The following is an 18309-nucleotide window of genomic DNA, read 5'->3' as shown; positions in this document are numbered from 1 at the left end:
GACCTCCACAATCCTTCCGTATATAGGATGGTCACTGGTGTTAGTAGACATTCATTATTTGTTCGTCGCCCCTGCTTACTCTGCCCCTTTTCTCTCTGCTTCCATTCACTCTTTGTCTTCTCTTCGGTTACCACCTTTCTATGTTCATGTAGCATCTCACTTTTCCCTGTCCCCTTGGGAAGTTCCAGCTGTTTGTGCCTGTTCTTTCCCACTGCCATGCGTAAAAGTCCAACTCCCTACAGTGGCTTCCCGCTCTCTTTTTCTTGACCACTTCCGCTCTCATTCTCATGTCATCGCAGTGTACACCGATGGTTCCAAGTCTTCTGATGGCATTGGATTCGCAGCAGTTTCCGGACAGTGTTGAGCAAGGACATTTATTGTCCTCAGCTAGCATTTTTACGGCTGAATTGTATGCTATTCTTGTACCACTTATCCATATAGCATCTATGCCTGCATCAGCATTTGAGGTCGTTTCAGACTCCCTTAGTGCTTTACAGGTTATATGAAAATTTGATACACCTCGCCCCTAGTTCTTTGTATCCAACTTTGGCTACGCCGTATCTCTAGCAAACACAAAGATAGTTTTTTTGCTGAGTCACTGGTCATGTTGATGTACAGGGCAATGAAAAGGCAGACACTGCTGTGCAGTCAGTAGTATATGACCTCCCAGTTTCATACAGAGGTGTGCCATTCACAGACTATTTTGCAGAAATTGCTACCCACCTTCACACCCATTGGCAACAACATTGATCTGATCTGCCCCATAAAAAACTTCGTTCTATTAAACCGAGTATAGGTTTCTGGCCGTCTTCTTGTCATCAATGCTGGGGTTGGGAGACTATTCTCTTCTGTCTTCGCATCAGTCACACTTGTCTTACTGACGGGTATCTCATGGAGAGGCACCCTGTTCCTCTCTGTGAAAATTGTCAAGTTCCAGTATCTGTTAGTCACATTCTGTTGGACTGCCCACTCTATCAACAAGCATGCAGAATTTACCTCCAACGTCGTCTCCGCTCTGCTGCCCTTTCTTTACCGTCCCTTCTTGCTGATGGACCCTCCTTTAATCCAGACTCTCTCATTGACTTTTTGACAGCGACTGATTGACTACTCAAACTCTGATGATGATGCCTCTAGCACTCTCCTCCGTCCTTTCTACCTTAATCTCTTGCTACCCTCTACCCCTGCACTATGCACTGCCCCCCTGCATCCTTCCCTGCCCTGCTGCGCTGTCTAACACTTGCAGTTTAGCGCTTCTTTTGATTATAATAATAATCCACTATTTCTGAGCTAACACCCATATATACTTGGCTGGATGCCCAAGCTCCTACCACTCAAACTCATATCTATATTTTAGAAGCAAATGGAGGCTTTGCAATGTAGTGTTTCAAGTATATACATGGTGCAGTTTTTGAACCGTAGTATCGACACACCTCTGGCAAGACAGTGATGGAGTGAGTGATGAAAGTGTTTCTTCTTTTACAGGTCACCCTGCCTTGGTAGGAAATGGCCAATGTATTTAAAAAAAAAGGTCACTGTATATTTCACAACAAGTGTAACTACTTTTTAGAATTATGCAACTAAATCATACAAATTTTTTTGTCATTTCCATTTCTCTGTATACATGCATTTTCTTCATAAATCAACATTTAGTTAAGCTACAGCTTATATCACAAGACAGTGTTGGTATATATTCAGTACATGCAACACACAGTATTATCTAGGATTTAAGTTAACAAGACAAGAATTATACATTAAGGCACCTTCCTTGAAGGCAGAAACCAACACAGCCACTGTTCCCAAGAATGACAGTTTTTAAAGTTTATGGTATATTCTGTCATGGCGATTTTAATAAAATGTAAATATATGTTGTGTATCTTTATAAGTATATGCTTCTAAACTGTTGTATTCTGAGCACCTCTGCAAAAACAGTGATAATGTGTGAGTGTGGTGAAAGTGTTGAATGATGATGAAAGTATTTTCTTTTTGGGGATTTTCTTTCTTTTTTGGGTCACCCTGCCTCGGTGGGAGACGGCCGACTTGTTAAAAAAAAAAAAAAGTAAATATCTTCATTCATGTTGCCAATACAAACTAAAAAAAAACAAAATTTCATATAAATTCTTGGAACACAGAAGTGAGTTGCAGGAAAAGAAAGACACAAAGTATAGCAAGAAAAATAACACCTTATATTAATAGGTAAAACACATGTACAACAGTTATGTATCTTTATTCCAAAATAAAGATACCCAACTGTTGCACATGTGTCTTACTTATCAGCTTGTCAGTATTGTATACTATTATTATATTCAAGACTTTTTATTGTTACAACAGGTTGCCTACACAAGGCACTTTCCAAAATCTCTTGTATGTGAAAGTTCATAATAAAAGGTCTCCTTTGCCATACATCTCTTTTTCCACCAATTTGATTTAAATTTTTTTCTATACTTCCTGATTATAAAACTATTCATAACCTTGGCATACAAGCAGTAATAATCATCTGGTGCAGAGCACATAATTCTTAAGTTTTCTTTACATTCTATATTGTAAATTTATTAATCGACTATATGGACAGATAACTTAGTACTCACAAAGCAGCAGTCATGTTTCTTATTAAATAAAAACTCTCATGATCATAATTAATTCAAACATCTACCACTAAATCAGACTTTATTTGTAACAGTAACATGACTCAAACTGATCTGAAGTAAGACTAGAAAGAGATCGAACAATATTGTACATCAAACCTTTGGTATTACAGATCTATGTTCTCAACTACAGTGAAGAAACCACTGCTTATGAGTAAAAATGTAGGTATACTTAGGAAACTCCATGGGGAAGTGTAACAGAATTCTTCCTCCATATGCCATGCATGTCGTAAGAGGCGACTAAAATGCCGGGAGCAGGGGACTAGTAACCCCTTCTCCTGTATACATTACTAAAGTTAAAAAAAAAAAAACTTGTTTTTCTTTTTGGGCCACCCTGCTTTGGTGGGATGCAGCCAGTGTGTTGAAAGATTCTCTAATGAATGTGAACACTCTTCTTTGTTCAAGTGAGTGCAGACTATGTAGTATCTACATAGTGTCTATATTGTGCCTTTTAATTCTTTATGTAGTGTCTGACTGACAAAGTATTTTTTCCATGGTCACTGAATTACACAGTACAACATTTTGCCAGACCCAAAAAGATCATCAGGCAATACTGGAAGCTGAATAACTGACTGCCAGATAATCGATGACGCACTGACTTTATTGGGTTATCCTGGGCGGCTAACCCTCCAGGTTAAAAATCCAAACAAATCTTATCTTATTACTGTACTATAATGGTATATTTCACTAAAAATTTTAGTGTACATGAGTAATGTAACAAAAAGTGAGGAACATGACTTAAAAAGGAAAAGGGGATGTGGGATGCTGCTGTTAATGCTTACATGTCTGCTGGCTCTACGGTGGTATACCTGGAGGGTGTTCCATGGGTCTATGCCCCTGTCGCCCAGTCCATGACCAGGCCTCACAGTTTTTGCAGTCAAGGTATCAGCGATTACCAAGGGTTTACCGTACATAACAAACACGAGGAGAGATGAATAAAACTACCTGTTGTGGCAGCTGTTCCATTATCTTGTGTACCACAAGCTCAAAAATTAAAAACAGCTCAATCAGCACTGCATACTGATAACTTAATTGTTGAAAAATAAATTTCGTGTTGCTGTTTCTGACAGGTATGTTGAAAATGGTACAAAATATTGGCAAGTTAATGATTAAGACATGTAATAGTTGGATGTCAACAATTAAGATACACAACTGTTGCATGTGTCTTATTATCTTGTTGGTATTTTATGCCATTTTCAATTTTATATCCATTATTGATGGATTTATAAATAGATGGTCCATCCAGTTCACCGACAGGAGGCTAAAATGGAGCTGAAATTACATTCTGCAGCAGACCGATCTTAACGAGTAACATAGATAATACATCCTTTATATAGCAAAATATTTTGCTGTCTATGGTAAGAAGAATGGTTTTTTAGCAGCAAGCATTTAAAAAATTGTACCATAATATATTTCTAAAGAACAACCTGGCAATGTAGGAAATAAATGCTTTTCCAATTGTGTTCTGAAGTGACTGTTTTCCTGTGCAAGTCAAATTTTCTTACTAATTCTGATTGAAATCTGATAATAAAAATTAAACACATTTACCTTCTTGACAGTAATTAGAATAATTTTTGAAAATAGATACGAGTAGATAATCCTTTACTTTGGACTATGTAATTCAACGACTGATATGTTAGAGACTAATTCATAACACAAAATCAAAGTAGCCATAATATCAAAACTACCAATGATTGCACTAAACACATATCTGCACATCACTTAAAGTATTGTCTCTCCAGAGAGACTATGTAAAGCTTTACTGAAAATCACTGAGCCTTGAGCTTACCTAGATCACTGACTTGTTGAGCCTTGAGATTACTTAGCTCAGTAACCCCTCCCCTAAGTCTGTACAACCTTCAAAACCCACCCTTCATTCAGGGATTATATTTATATATAATGCATAACTGCCAATGTACTTTGCTTATATACTTCATGGTGTGTACACAGTTATACCATGCTTGGTTTGGTGCTGACAGAGAACTTGAGTCTCCACCTCTTTGTTATACTGGTCGACACCCTCACATTTAGCCCTCATATAAAAAAATAAAATAATAATAATAATAAATCTAGGTAGTAGGTTGGTAGACAGCAACCGCCCAGGGAGGTACTACCGTCCTGCCAAGTGAGTGTAAAACGAAAGCCTGTAATTGTTTTACACGATGGCAGGATTGCTGGTGTTTTTTTATTGTCTCATACACATGCAAGATTTCAGGTACATCTTGCTACCTCTACTTACACTTAGGTCACACTTCACATACATGTACAAGCATATATATACACACACCCCTCTGGGTTTTCTTCTATTTTCTTTCTAGTTCTTATTCTTGTTTATTTCCTCTTATCTCCATGGGGAAGTGGAACAGAATTCTTCCTCCGTAAGCCATGCGTGTTGTAAGAGGCGACTAAAATGCCGGGAGCAAGGGGCTAGTAACCTCTTCTCCTGTATATATTACTAAATGTAAAAGGAGAAAATTTCGTTTTTCCTTTTGGGCCACCCCGCCTCGGTGGGATACGGCCGGTGTGTTGAAAGAAAGAAATAATAATTAAGTAATAAAAGTAATAATATATTCATGGGTGAATGCTAAGCCCATAGAATAATAAATTTGTAATATTAATTAAATAGTAAAATAATAATAAAATAATAGCTATAGTAATAAAAGTATTATATTCATGGGGAATGCTAAACCTACAGAATAATACAGTTGTAATATTAAATAAATAATAAAAATGATAATAATAAATAAAACTGCATGTACTCTGTGATGAATTAAATGAGCATTAATTGTCGTACATACAAGTGTATGTCAGAGATGCACTCTACCAAATGTCATCATTATCTTCTACTGTAAAGATATCTGCAGGACTCTCAATAGTGTTTTCCTTCAAGGGAACTTTGGTAATTTTCAAGGTTTCACTGACTGTTTCTGCAGGCTTCATCGAAGGTTCCTCTGCCTCCGGTGTTTTGGTTTGTTCGTCTTCCTCGACCGCTGGGTTTTGGGAGTCGCTGGGCATATCACTCTCTTCGAGGATGGGATCTTCCAGGATACTGCCAAAGCTACTCTGATGGGCGAATGCACCGGCTTTCGTTAGACTTGTGGTGTCAGTGTCAATATTGCTATCTGTGAGCTGGTCTTGGGATGCCATACTTGTGGCCTGGGGGTTGTCCATAATAATGCTCGACTCTACAAGAAAGAAGTTACTATTACTGTCATTCTTCACATAGTGCTAATATCTTCTGTATATGCTATTTTTTTTTAACATAATGGTCATCTCCCACTGAGGAAGGGTGACTTAAAAAAGAAGAAAACCATAAAGTTTTCTTCTTTTTACATTTAGTAATTTATACAGGAGAAAGGGTTACTGGCCCCTTGCTCCTGGCATTTTAGTTGTGTCTTAAGGCACTCATGGCTTACGGAGGAGGGATTCTTTTTCACTTCCCCATGGAGATGAAAGGAAATAAATAAGAACTAAAACTATTAGGGAAACAGAAGAAAACTCAGATGGGTGTGTATACATGTACATGCATGTGTAGTGTGACCTAAATGTAAGTTGAAGTAGCAAGATGTACTTGTTATCTTGTGTGCTTATGAGACAAAAAGAGAAGACTAAATAAAAAATTCATGTATATGTTGTGTGTATGTGTGAATAAGTATGTACTTGCCGAGTTGTGTTTGTCGATGGTGAGTCTCAGCTCCTGGCCCCACCTCTTAGACTACAACTGCTGGCATTCTTGGTTCCTGGCCTTGTGGGCTTTATCATACTTACTCTTGCAATTCTATTGAATCTGCCTTTACCATTCTGTCATCTAGCTTATTTCACTTATTCACCACCCTGAAACTGAAGAAGCATTTCCTAACATTCTTGTGGCTCCCCTTGCTCTTATGCCTTTCATTTAAAAAATCTGTCCCTAACTGCTTTGTCAAGGCCTCTGAGTATCTTCTGTGTTGTAATCATGTCTTCCCTAGTTGTTCTTTCTTCTAAAACAATACAACACAATTTATTTATGCATTTGCCAGGTTCAATTCCTTTAGTCTCTTCTTATACCACAATTTCCTCACCACTGGGACTAATCTTGCTGCAAACCTCTGGACTTTTTCTAGCTTAATCAGGTGGTGACTACATGCTGTTAGGTAAAAGGACACAAGTGCAACTAATGTGACATTTTATTGTGGCATCGTTTTGCTCTCCAGGAGCATACTTATGATAAACCTATGTTGTTCATAGAGTACTAAAAGATTCTTTATTGAGGTTTCTGAAGGCAGGCATATGCTGTACATGTTATGTGATTTATATGTACCTATAGCGATATGTTGGGTGTGATACTCACTCCAACATATTTCTCTAGAGATATTTGCAGTTTTTCACCACTCAAGATGTATTCCATACCTGGTTGCCTCTCTCCATCCCCAATTTTCATGACCTTGCACTTGAATGGGTTGAATTCTAGTAACCACTTGTTTAACCATTCTTGCAGTTTGTCCAGGTCTACCTGTATCCTGTATCTATCCTCTTCCTTTTGTACTTCAAATAGTTTTATGTCACCAGCAAACACTGATACAGTACATATGAGTCAATTCTCTCTGACAGGTCATATACATATGTTTAAAATAGTGGCAGTCCTAGAACTGATCCTTGGGGAACCCCACTTGTTACACATTCCCATCTTGAAATATCTTCCCATACATCACCCTTTGTTTTCTAATATCTATTTATTGATCTACTGTAGAACTACCTCATCTCTGTTTTCCCCTCTAATTTGGGACTCAATCTCTGGTGGGGTACACTGTGAAATGTTTTCCTAAAATCCAAGAATATGCAGCTGACCTATCCTTGTCTGTCTGGCTTGGCTGCCATTATTCTGTCACAGAACTCCAGGAGGTTAGTGAGGGAAGACTTACCTTCCCTAAATAATTTCTTTTTAACAAAAAATCAGGAAGCGCAGTGATACTGGTCTATAATTATGTTTCCTATCTGTCCCCTTGCTTGTACAGGTGCTTCTCGACTTACAATGGGGTCACATTTCAACAAATTCATTGTAAGTCGAAAATATCGAGTCAAATATGAATGTGTGCTAAATAAATAACTAGTGTCACTGAATAGGGTAATGAGGATTTAAATTTGTGTATGTTTATAGTAGTAGGCTGGTAGACAGCACCACCCAGGGAGGTACTACTGTCCTACCAAATGAGTGTGAGACAGAAACCTATATTTGTTTTACATGATGGTAGGAGGGCTGGTGTCTTTTTTGTCTCATAAACACACAAGATAACAGGTATATCTTGCTACTTTTACTTACACTTAGGTCACACTACACATGCATGTACACATTTTATGTATACACACTCATCTGAGTATCCTTTGATTTTATCTTAAGAGTTCTTGTTCTTATTACTTTTCCTTTCATGTCCATGGGGAGGTGGAATAAAAATCGTTCCTCTGTAAGCCATGTGTGTTGTAAAAGTCAACTAAAATGCCGGGAGCAATGGGCTAGTAATCCCTTTTCCTGTATAGCTTACTGAAAATAAGAAGAATAATCTGGTTAGCTAGACTTGAGTCCTAGAGGTGGGAAGTACAATGCCTGCACTTTAAAGGAGGGGTTTGGGATATTGGCTGTTTGGAGTGACATTTAAATTGTCATATCTGAGCACTTCTGCAAACACAGTGATTAAGTATGAATGATGGTGAAAGTGTTGAACAATGATGAAAGTTTTTTTTTCCTTTTGGGTCACCCTGCCTCAGTGGGAAATGGCCAATGTGTAAAAAAAACAAAAAAATTTTTTATCAGTACAATGACTGTTTGAAGGAGCATCTAAACCGTCATATATGTGTGCCTCTGGCAACACAATAATAGTGTGAATGATGGTGAAAGTGTTTCTTTTTCATGTCACCCTACCTCGGTGGAAGACGGCCAGCATGTTAAAAAACTAAATTGTTTTCAGTCAAATGCATTGGAGTTTGGTATCAAAATGTGATTTATGTGTTTTATAATTGTGGATAATAAAACCAAAATTAAGAAAACAAAAAGACTTGCATTTATCCAGACTATCTCGTGTCCACTACCACCTCTGTAAATGGGTTAACAGTGTCCAGTGTACTTTATATGGTTTTCAGGCATCAATACTTCAACATATGAAGATGCTTGTTAACCAAAACATGCATCATTCTGTTTTTAATGTTAGAAATAACAAGATTAAAATTATTACTCACCTCCATCTCCAGGTATGCGATCATCTCCAGGTATGTGATCATCTTCTGGTATGTGATCACCTTCTGGTATATGGTCATCACCAGGTACATGATCATCTTCTGGTATGCAGTCATCACCAGGGATGCGATAATTTCCGGATATGCGATCATCTCCAGGCATTCGCTCGGGAATCTTGCGAGCTGACATGAGGCGTGCTGACCTAACTCTGGCTGATCTGGCTCGATCCTCTCCCAGTCGGGACCCAAGTGGAACTTCCGTGGTGTCCTCTGCTGTTAAGGCTGGGGGGTCTACTAAGTCATCTTCATCTTTATAAACAGTTTCTTCACGAGTATCTGATGGCAAGTTTTATGTATCATAAACTGTATATATAAGCAACAGTTCCAAAAGTGGTACTGTATATATATATAACACATGTAACACAGAACACAAACTAATGTAATTTTGTTATACCCCAAAAGCAAATTCAATCTCTATTTTAAAAAAGAAAAAAGTATCAAAAGACTGCCATAAAAGTTGACAAGAAACAGTAAAAATGTATCTTAGATGTAAGACACACAACACCTGGTACTGTATTACCCAGCTCATTCTCCACTCACACTGGCTTAGGGAGGCTTAAGCCCCCAAATAAGAATAGTAATCATAATAATGCTGCTTCAAAACAAGTCTCCTAGCCCTCCTTCCAAACAGAGTCATCCTAAAGTAGCCCTAGTATAAAAATTCTGGTGCTCCCCCTAACCACTGAGCATAACAAGCATTTGGTTTCCAACTATTTAACTATGCAGTTTCCCTTGCTAGACATTACCTTCCTTTTTATGCTTTTTTAAGTAGTTAAGTTTACTGTACATAAATTTAAGAAAAACAAGGCTGAAAGAGCTAATATTTAACTTTGGTCTCAGGTTGTTCAGAAACTGATGCATGAGCATTCATTCCTAGACCCATGATGAAAAAGAAATGAGGTGGGAAAGGAAGTAATTCTTGAATCTAGGATGAAAGAGACATGAAGTGGGAGAAGAGGTACTGCTGGACCTACAATAGGAGAGACACTGGGTGGAAAGGGTAGTTATTCCTGGACTCAGAATGGGAGAGTCCAAATTACCTGTAGTGTTTGGAGGAGCTGGAGTATCAAGGCTGAGTTGGACTCTGCCTTTGGTCACCTTATCCAACAGTAGACCCAAATGTTTTTTCAGCTTATTCGTGTCAGATGGCACAGTCAACTCAGGGACTGACACAGCATCACGAGGACCTCTACCCAGCATAGTTCTCAAGAGGAAGGTCACACTGGCATCAGTTATCTCCTCCCAGCCCTGAAGTTGAAAATACTTTTAGAGAATATATGCACCTAGAAATATCATCTAGAAGTCAACAGACTGTAGTGAAATCTATTAGAGATTTATGTTATAATAAATGATAGTAGATATTTATAAGAGATCACAATGGAGCTTTATGTTATAAGAGATGATATTAGAGCTTTGTTATAAAATATATGTATAATTTCAATTTACAAATTAAAATTTAAACAGGTAGTATGAGCTTATACCACTCAATTAAATGTTCAATTCAATTCAAAGTTTATTCTCTATAAGGATTACAATGCTGAGTTTACAGAATTTGGTTATTGAGTGGTTTACATGTAGTAGAATAATAATTACAGAGTGTACCACTAGAACACCTAGCATGGCTAGGCATTTCGGGCAGACTTAGATTAAATCTTAAGTTTAAAATATTACAAAATTATGAGGTAAGTTGGTATTATGGCTAAGTGACTAAATACTAGTTTGTGAGTTTAGCAATGTGAATGCTTTTGTTTTGGCACTATACATAGTTTCAGTATTGGAGTATCACTTATGACTAGTTAAGATTCATTATTTTAAGATTGAGATTGATATTTCTGTTTATGGTCAAATGGGTGAGTGAGTGTAAGTGTGAACCACCAGGTGGTATTCGTGTAATTAGTTGACAGGGTGTATCAGGGAGATAAGATGTTTTCTGATGGTAGTTTTGAAGGTGATGAATGTGTCTGCAGTTCTAGAGTTTTCAGGTAGGGTGTTCCAGATTTTAGGGCCTTTGACATACATTGAATTTTTGTAAAGGTTTAGTCGGACACGGGGAATGTCATAGAGATGTTTGTGTCTGGTGTTATGCCTGTGGGTTCTGTCACAACTATCAAGAAAGCATTTTAGGTCAAGGTTAATATTGGAATTTAAGGTCCTGTAGATGTAGATTGCACAGTAGTAAGTGTGGATGTACTGAACAGGGAGTAAGTTTAGATCTATGAAGAGGGGGGGGGGGTGTTGCCAGGGATGGGATTTAGTGATTATTCTTACTGCGGCTTTTTGTTGGGTTATTATTGGCTTTAGGTGTGTTGCTGCAGTTGAACCCCAAGCACAGATAGCATAGGTGAGGTATGGATATATAAGTGAATGGTATAGTGTGAGAAGGGCAGTTTGCGGCACGTAGTATCGTATCTTGGAGAGGATCCCAACCATTTTGGATACTTTTTTGGTTATGTATTGGATATGGGTGCTGAAATTCAGGTTGTTGTCGAGGTATAGGCCTAGGAATTTGCCCTCATTATGTCTGGCAATTAGAGTGTTGTCGATCTTAATGTTAATTTGCGCATCTCCTGCTCTGCTACCAAACATAATGTAGTAGGTTTTATCAGTGTTAAGCGTAAGTTTATTGGCTGTCATCCAAGTCGATATTTTGATCAGCTCCTCGTTAACAATGGTGTTGAGGGTGGCAAGATTAGGGTGAGAGATGACATAAGTCGTGTCGTCAGCAAAGAGAATGGGGTTCAGGTGTTGAGATACGTTTGGAAGATCATTGATGTATATGAGGAAGAGCAGGGGACCAAGGACACTTCCCTGTGGAACTCCAGTATCAAGTGGCTGTGTTGTTGATGCTGTGTCTTTAATGGTGACATACTGATACCTATTAGTAAGGTAAGATTTGAAATATGCAAGCGCATGGCCTCTTATACCATAATGGTCAAGTTTGTGGAGTAGGATGCCGTGGTCTACTGTGTCAAAAGCTTTTCTTAGGTCAATAAAAATTCCTAGTGGATATTCCTTATTTTCCAATGCTGTGTAAAGCAGATCTAGCATTTTTATGATTGCATCGTTAGTGCTTTTATTTTTCCTGAATCCAAATTGGCAGGGGTTGAGTATGTTTTGTGCCATTATAAATGAATATAGTCTCCTGTGCACGAGTTTCTCAAAGATTTTGGATAGCAATGGTAAGTTTGATATTGGCCTATAGTTGTTTAAATCTGTAGGGTCACCACCTTTATGTATTGGTGTAACCCTTGCCATCTTGAGTAGTTTCGGGAAGGTGCTAGTTTCTAGTGACTTGTTAAAAAGTAATGAGATAGCATGCGAGAGGACATGGGCCGCTCGCTTGTACAATAATGGTGGGACATGAGACAGATTCCCTGAGTTATTTTTGAGTGACTTTATAATCTCGGTGACTTCCGTGGGCTCAATTGGTGCAAGATAGAAGGAATTTGGGAAATTCCCATCTAGGTAGTCCCCGGCATGGGCATTGGTACGTGGGATTTTATTGGCGAGATTAGATCCTATGGTTGAGAAGAAGTCGTTTATCTTGTTAGCTGTGTCAGTGGGATGCAGTGGTGTTTCATTAGGTTTAGTTAGGACAATATTCTTGTTTTTTTTTCAGTTTGTGGGTCCCTAGAATCTGAGAGAGTGTTTTCCAGGTCTTTTTTATATCTCCTCTTGTGTCAGTGAATCTACTGGAGTAGTATAGTTGTTTGGCTTTCTTTATTACTTTGGTGAGGACTGATGAATAGTGTTTAAGAATATCTTTGTGTATTAGGCCCTGTCTATATTGCTTTTCATATTGGTGTTTCTTATCAATGGATTTCAGAATGGTGCTGGTTAGCCATGGGCAACCAAGCCGTTTGTTTGTGATCTGTTTCGTTTTTATAGGACAATGTTTGTTGTATAGTCTAAGTAATTTGTTAAGAAAAATGTCTGTCCAGTCATCAATACCATTGGCCTTGGAGAATTCTGTGGGCCAGTCAACAGTCTCTAGGTCAGCTGTGAACTTCCTTATTGAGGCCTCATCATGGAGTCTAAATGAAACTTTGTTGTATTCAAGTGGTGGTTTACTAATGTTTGTCAAGAGGAAGGTAGGGTAGTGGTCTGTAGTGCTATCTGTGATTATCCCTGATTTAAGGGGGGCTAGTATATTGGTCCATATGTGGTCTATTATGGTTGCACTTGTTTCAGTGAGCCTGGTTGGTTTAGTTATTGTTGGTATGAGAAGTGTGTTGTTCATATTGTTGATGAAATCAGTTACAGGCTGATCATCTAGTAGGCCAAGGTTGATGTTGAAGTCTCCAGCTAAGAGAAGGTGGTGCTTATTCATTTGTCTGTTTGTTATTAGTGCCTTTAATTTCTCACTGAAATTTGGGATGTTTGTGTGGGGTATCCGGTAAATGGCACCGATTGTTATAGGCGTCTTAAGGTTTTTTACAGTAAAATTAGCAAAAATGTATTCTCCATATTCATCACTAAAGCAAGTGGTGCTAATACAAGATAATTGGTTAGAGTAATAGATTGCAATACCACCCCCAACTTGGTATGGTCTGCAGTTGTGGATTGCTGTGTATCCTGGTAGAGGGTAGATATCTATTGTGTCCTGCTTAAGCCAGGTCTCAGTAAGAATAATGCAGGAGAAGGGTGTCTTTAGTGATTCAAGGAGTGCCAGGAGGTCATCATAGTGTTTGCTCTTAAGGACCTGATGTTGTAGTTAAGTACTGATAGACTTTTAGCATTGTTTAGGATAGTGCTGGCTTGTGATGCTGTGTAGTAAAGGCAGTTACTTTCCAATAGGTTTTGATTGTGTGTCAGATTATGGAGGTTTAGATCAGGGTCAACGTGATCAATCATCTTCTAGGTTTAAATTATGGTTATTTATATCCTGAGTTGTGTGTTGAGTTCTAGTACTGATATCTGTAGTGGTGGGAAGTTTGGACAAGTATATAGCTAAAGCATTTTGGTCATATAGAGTATAGTCACTAATACACATAATGGAGTTGGTGTTGTCTATGTGTTGTGCTGGAATGAGCTAAAGTACAACTAGGTATAAACTAATAATATAAAAATACAAATTAAAAATAGCACAAGACTCTCACTTGTAATTGCACTAAGGTCTAATATAATGACTTTGGTATAGTCTATGTATTGAGCTAGAATGAGCTATAGTACAACTAGGTTTAATCTAATAATATAAAAATACAAATTAAAAATAGCACAAGACTCTCACTAGTAATTACACTATGCTCTAATATAATGAATTTGGTATTGACTATGTATTGAGCTAGAATGAGCTATAGTACAACTGAGTTTAATCTAATGATATAAAAAAGGCACAAGACTCTCAATTGTAATTGCACTAAGGTGTTATATAAGTTGTTTACAAGAATTAGAGTATAACTAGATTTAAATTGACAAGATAAAATACAGAAGTTAAGGTAGCAAAAGAATAAAAAAAAGTAAAAAAAAAAATAATATGAGGTAGTTGGTACTACTTAGCAAAAGATAGGTAAGGGCCTTGAACAATAATATGATTGAAATATACACTAATTGCACACACAATATAGTCACTAAGATATGAAAACAATCTTAGAGTAGGACTTATAATATAAACTTATAATATAAAAATACAAATTGAAATGGTACTTGCAATTGCACTAGAGTCTGGTATATGTTGTTGACAAGATCAAGAGTATAACTAGATTTAAATTGACAAAATAAAATTCACAAATTAAAGTACCAAAAGAATAATAAGTAAAAAATAACAATGGCAATGACTTGGTTATAATATGATAGTAAGATGGTAGAGGTAGACAGGTACACAGGACAGGGTACACAGGTACGCAGGTACAAAGGATAATATAAAGGTTGGAGTTGAATATACAAACTTGAAAATTTGGCAACAAAATGTTATGGGAAGTATAAAATAATGTTTAATGTACAAAAGTAAAATTGACTGGTAGTAAATATGGTGTTTAATAAAATTTTAGTAAGTAATAATGATTACAAAAAAAGTGAAAAAGTAATGTTTATTTCATTCAATATTGCACTGGTAGTTATACTTGAGGTTATTTGGCAGTACAAGGTAATTAAGAGTACTCTAAGATAGTAAATGTGGTATTAAAACAGGTTATGGTAATTAGACAAGTAATGGTAATTAAATGATGTCAAAAATGTTAAGAGTAAATTGTATTGATAGTAAAAATGGTAATTATTAATTTTAGTAAGTAATATCAATTGGTAGTCAATATGGACAGAGAAAGTAACGATTCAGCTAATATTTAAGCAAACAATAGTAGTAATATGGATTATTTAATTACAGAAATTTGAACAATAATGGAGCAAAACATACACTACACTACGTAGGCTTTTAGGTTGGACATTGTTTAGTTATTCTCTGTAAGATTAGTATCCCTGAGAAATCGTGATAGATCATTCTCGTTCGTGATTGTGTACAGTTGACCTAAATTTGTTTTCCTAACTAGAATTTTCCCATCCCGTGTGAAGCATTGGTGTATTGTGTCATTATTCTCTCGCTTGAGTTTTCTGACTCTATACAGGAGGTTCTGACGTTTTTTGGTAAGACACTCATTTATGTATACATTATGTATACATTATCTGAACTAGTACAGTACATGATGCAAAGTTTTGGCTGGACACTGGACGTGTTCACTTAAATCTGTCACTGAGTTGAATTTTTTAAAATGGGAAGAGCTACTATGATAAAACACATTTCTGGGTATTTTCATATTATACATCAGTATATTTAAAAAAAATGTGAAAAAACAAGTCTGAAGTCTGAACAATGGCTTTAGAAAAACATAATAAAAATACTGTGGTGGATTTTATAATGAGTAGAGAGAGAGTGGAGGACTAGCCAAGATGGCAGAGATGACCACCAGCCTCTCTAATTACTGCATCCATGCAAGGGCAATACAGTTAATCTTAACACTTCTATCTTTTGGAATTTTAGACTTTTCACCTCCAACAGGGTGAATATCAGTTTTCAATTCTTTTATCTTGGTAATCACTGGACAGATAACCTAGCACCTGCTGTATATACAGTGTATATATATTTTTAGGCCTAGGTAGTAGGCTGGTAGACAGCAACCACCCAGGGAGGTACTACCGTCCTGCCAAGTGAGTGTAAAACGAAAGCCTGTAATTGTTTTACATGATGGTAGGATTGCTGGTGTCTTTTGTCTGTCTCATAAACATGCAAGATTTCAGGTATGTCTTGCTACTTCTACTTACGCTTAGGTCACACTACGCATACATGTACAAGCATATATATATACACACCCCTCTGGGTTTTCTGCTATTTTCTTTCTAGTTCTTGTTCTTGTTTATTTCCTCATATCTCCATGGGGAAGTGGAACAGAATTCTTCCTCCGTAGTTTCATGTATAAAGAGGCGACTGAAATGCCGAGCAAGGGGGCTGGTATGAATTTTCTAGAGACACATTGCCAAAAGGAGAAACTGCTTTTTCTTAGCCACCCCACCTCGGTGGGATCCGGCTGGTACATTGAAAGAAAGAAGAAACATGCAAGATTTCAGTGGCGTCTTGCTACTTCTACTTACACTTAGGTCACACTACACATACATGTACAAGCACATATATACACACCCCTCTGGGTTTTCTTCTATTTTCTTTTCAGTTCTTAATTCTTGCTTATTTCTCTGATTCATGGGGAAGTGGAACAGGGTTCTTCCTCCGTAGTTAAGTGCGTGTCGTAAGAGGCAACTAAAATGCCAGGAGCAAAGGGTTAGTAACCCCTTCTCCTATATATTTTACTAAATTTGAAAGGAGAAACTTTCGTTTTTCCTTTTGGGCCACCCCACCTCGGTGGGATACGGCTGGTACGTTGAAAGAAAGAAGATATATTTTTAGGACACTGGACATCTTCTACCAAGGAAGGATAATCAAAATTGAAGAAACACATTCACCATCAGTCATTCAATTGCTCTCTTGCCAGAGGTGTTCCTGATAACATAACAGCTCAGATGACCTTTTGAACTACAACATCCTCATGTATACTCTATATATATGTAACATACTCATGGGTAGTATATTACAGGAATGGCATACACAGTATACCATTCCATCTTACATTAGCAACACATTACCTGATCCATGGAGAGGTGGACCACAGGTGAGAGGGCAGCACTTAGCAGGGCATACTGATGATCTGGCATCGCAGTCTGAAGACGCACCAACTCCAGCACCAGCCGCACCACACAGCTCAGTTGGCAAGAATCTTCCTCTAGGCCCTTGGGTAAACATCATGTATTTCCTCATTACTTATGTAGAGCTAAAATGGTGCATAAATAGTATTATGAACAATTAGCAATCCTAAATTGTAACTGTGCAAGTGAGGAAATCAAGAACTTGAAATTAGGTAACTGAGAGAATAAAGTTTTATGAGGCAGTAAAGGTTGTGTACATAATATAATACCATATAGGTTTATTCCTTTTTTGCAGTATACAAATGCAGTTTACATATAATAAAATACTGTTAAGCACAAAAGAGATCCACTAGCATGTGGTGCATTTTGGGCAGGCTAATACAGAGAAAATATTCCTAAAAAATTTATTAAAGAAAAGATACAATAGAGGGAAAGAAAAAGCAGAAAATCATACACACAAAACATCAGTTAAAGTAATTCATTAACCTTTATATTATCATTAATGGCATCTGTGATTTGTAAAATTTGCTTGTAAGTTCCTTCCAGAAGGTTGTCTAAGTTGGTCAGTGGTGTTGGAGTCTTGTCCTTAAACTTGGTGAGGAGACGACGCTGGACAGCACGAAACTGTGTTGCTCGTTGAATCAGCTGGGCCTGTCGTTGAATGAATCGTGTTAATGACAGGTGTTCAATACCATTTAGCCTAGTAACCCCTTCTCCAGTATAAATTACTAAATGTAAAGAGAAGAAAAGCCTTTGTTTCTTCTTTTTCAAGTCACCCTGCCTCAGTGGGAAATGGATGGTGTGTTATAAAAAACTACCATTTAAATTAGTCATTTACTAACAGGGTACATTTCAGTAAGATAAATTATTATATGGGAGCATTAAATCCATAGGGATTATACAGCGCCTGTGAGGATGGGGGGGGGAGAATAGAAGGCATTCAGGCTTAATTCAGGGAACTGAAGCACAGATCCAATTCCAAAGATCAAGAGCCCCTCACCAGCATCAAGGAACCTCCCTTGAGGGGTCAAATTAGGATAAGAAAGAACACATGTTCCAGAACAAGATTTGGGACAATTTTTCACTGTGCAGAGCTTTTTTTTTTATTTATATTTGAATTTATAAGCTAGATCTGTTATCAGTACCTCAGCACATTTTGAAGCTCAGCCCTATCTAAGGTATATATATATATATATATATATATATCTATATA

General features: G+C 37.3%; 1 protein-coding gene across 2 annotated transcripts in view; it reads right to left on the bottom strand.

The window, feature by feature from the left end:
• Nucleotides 1-2155: 2155 nt before the first annotated feature.
• The window catches only part of BBS9 (Bardet-Biedl syndrome 9), an 81285-nt gene continuing 65131 nt past the window's right edge, over nucleotides 2156-18309 (bottom strand). For both annotated transcript variants that reach the window (XM_070100418.1, XM_070100419.1), the window contains 5 exons: nucleotides 17583-17747; nucleotides 17037-17180; nucleotides 9950-10157; nucleotides 8853-9185; nucleotides 2156-5827 (listed from right to left, as the gene is read on the bottom strand). In XM_070100418.1, coding sequence (XP_069956519.1) covers nucleotides 5463-5827; nucleotides 8853-9185; nucleotides 9950-10157; nucleotides 17037-17180; nucleotides 17583-17747 — 1215 coding nt within the window. In that variant the 3' untranslated portion in view covers nucleotides 2156-5462. The remainder of the gene's footprint in view (nucleotides 5828-8852; nucleotides 9186-9949; nucleotides 10158-17036; nucleotides 17181-17582; nucleotides 17748-18309) is intronic.

This window comes from Cherax quadricarinatus, chromosome 72, assembly GCF_038502225.1.
Source record: "Cherax quadricarinatus isolate ZL_2023a chromosome 72, ASM3850222v1, whole genome shotgun sequence".
Lineage (NCBI taxonomy): Eukaryota > Metazoa > Arthropoda > Malacostraca > Decapoda > Parastacidae > Cherax > Cherax quadricarinatus.
Note: the sequence above shows the minus strand (reverse complement) of the source record. Positions and strands in the feature narration are given on the sequence as shown.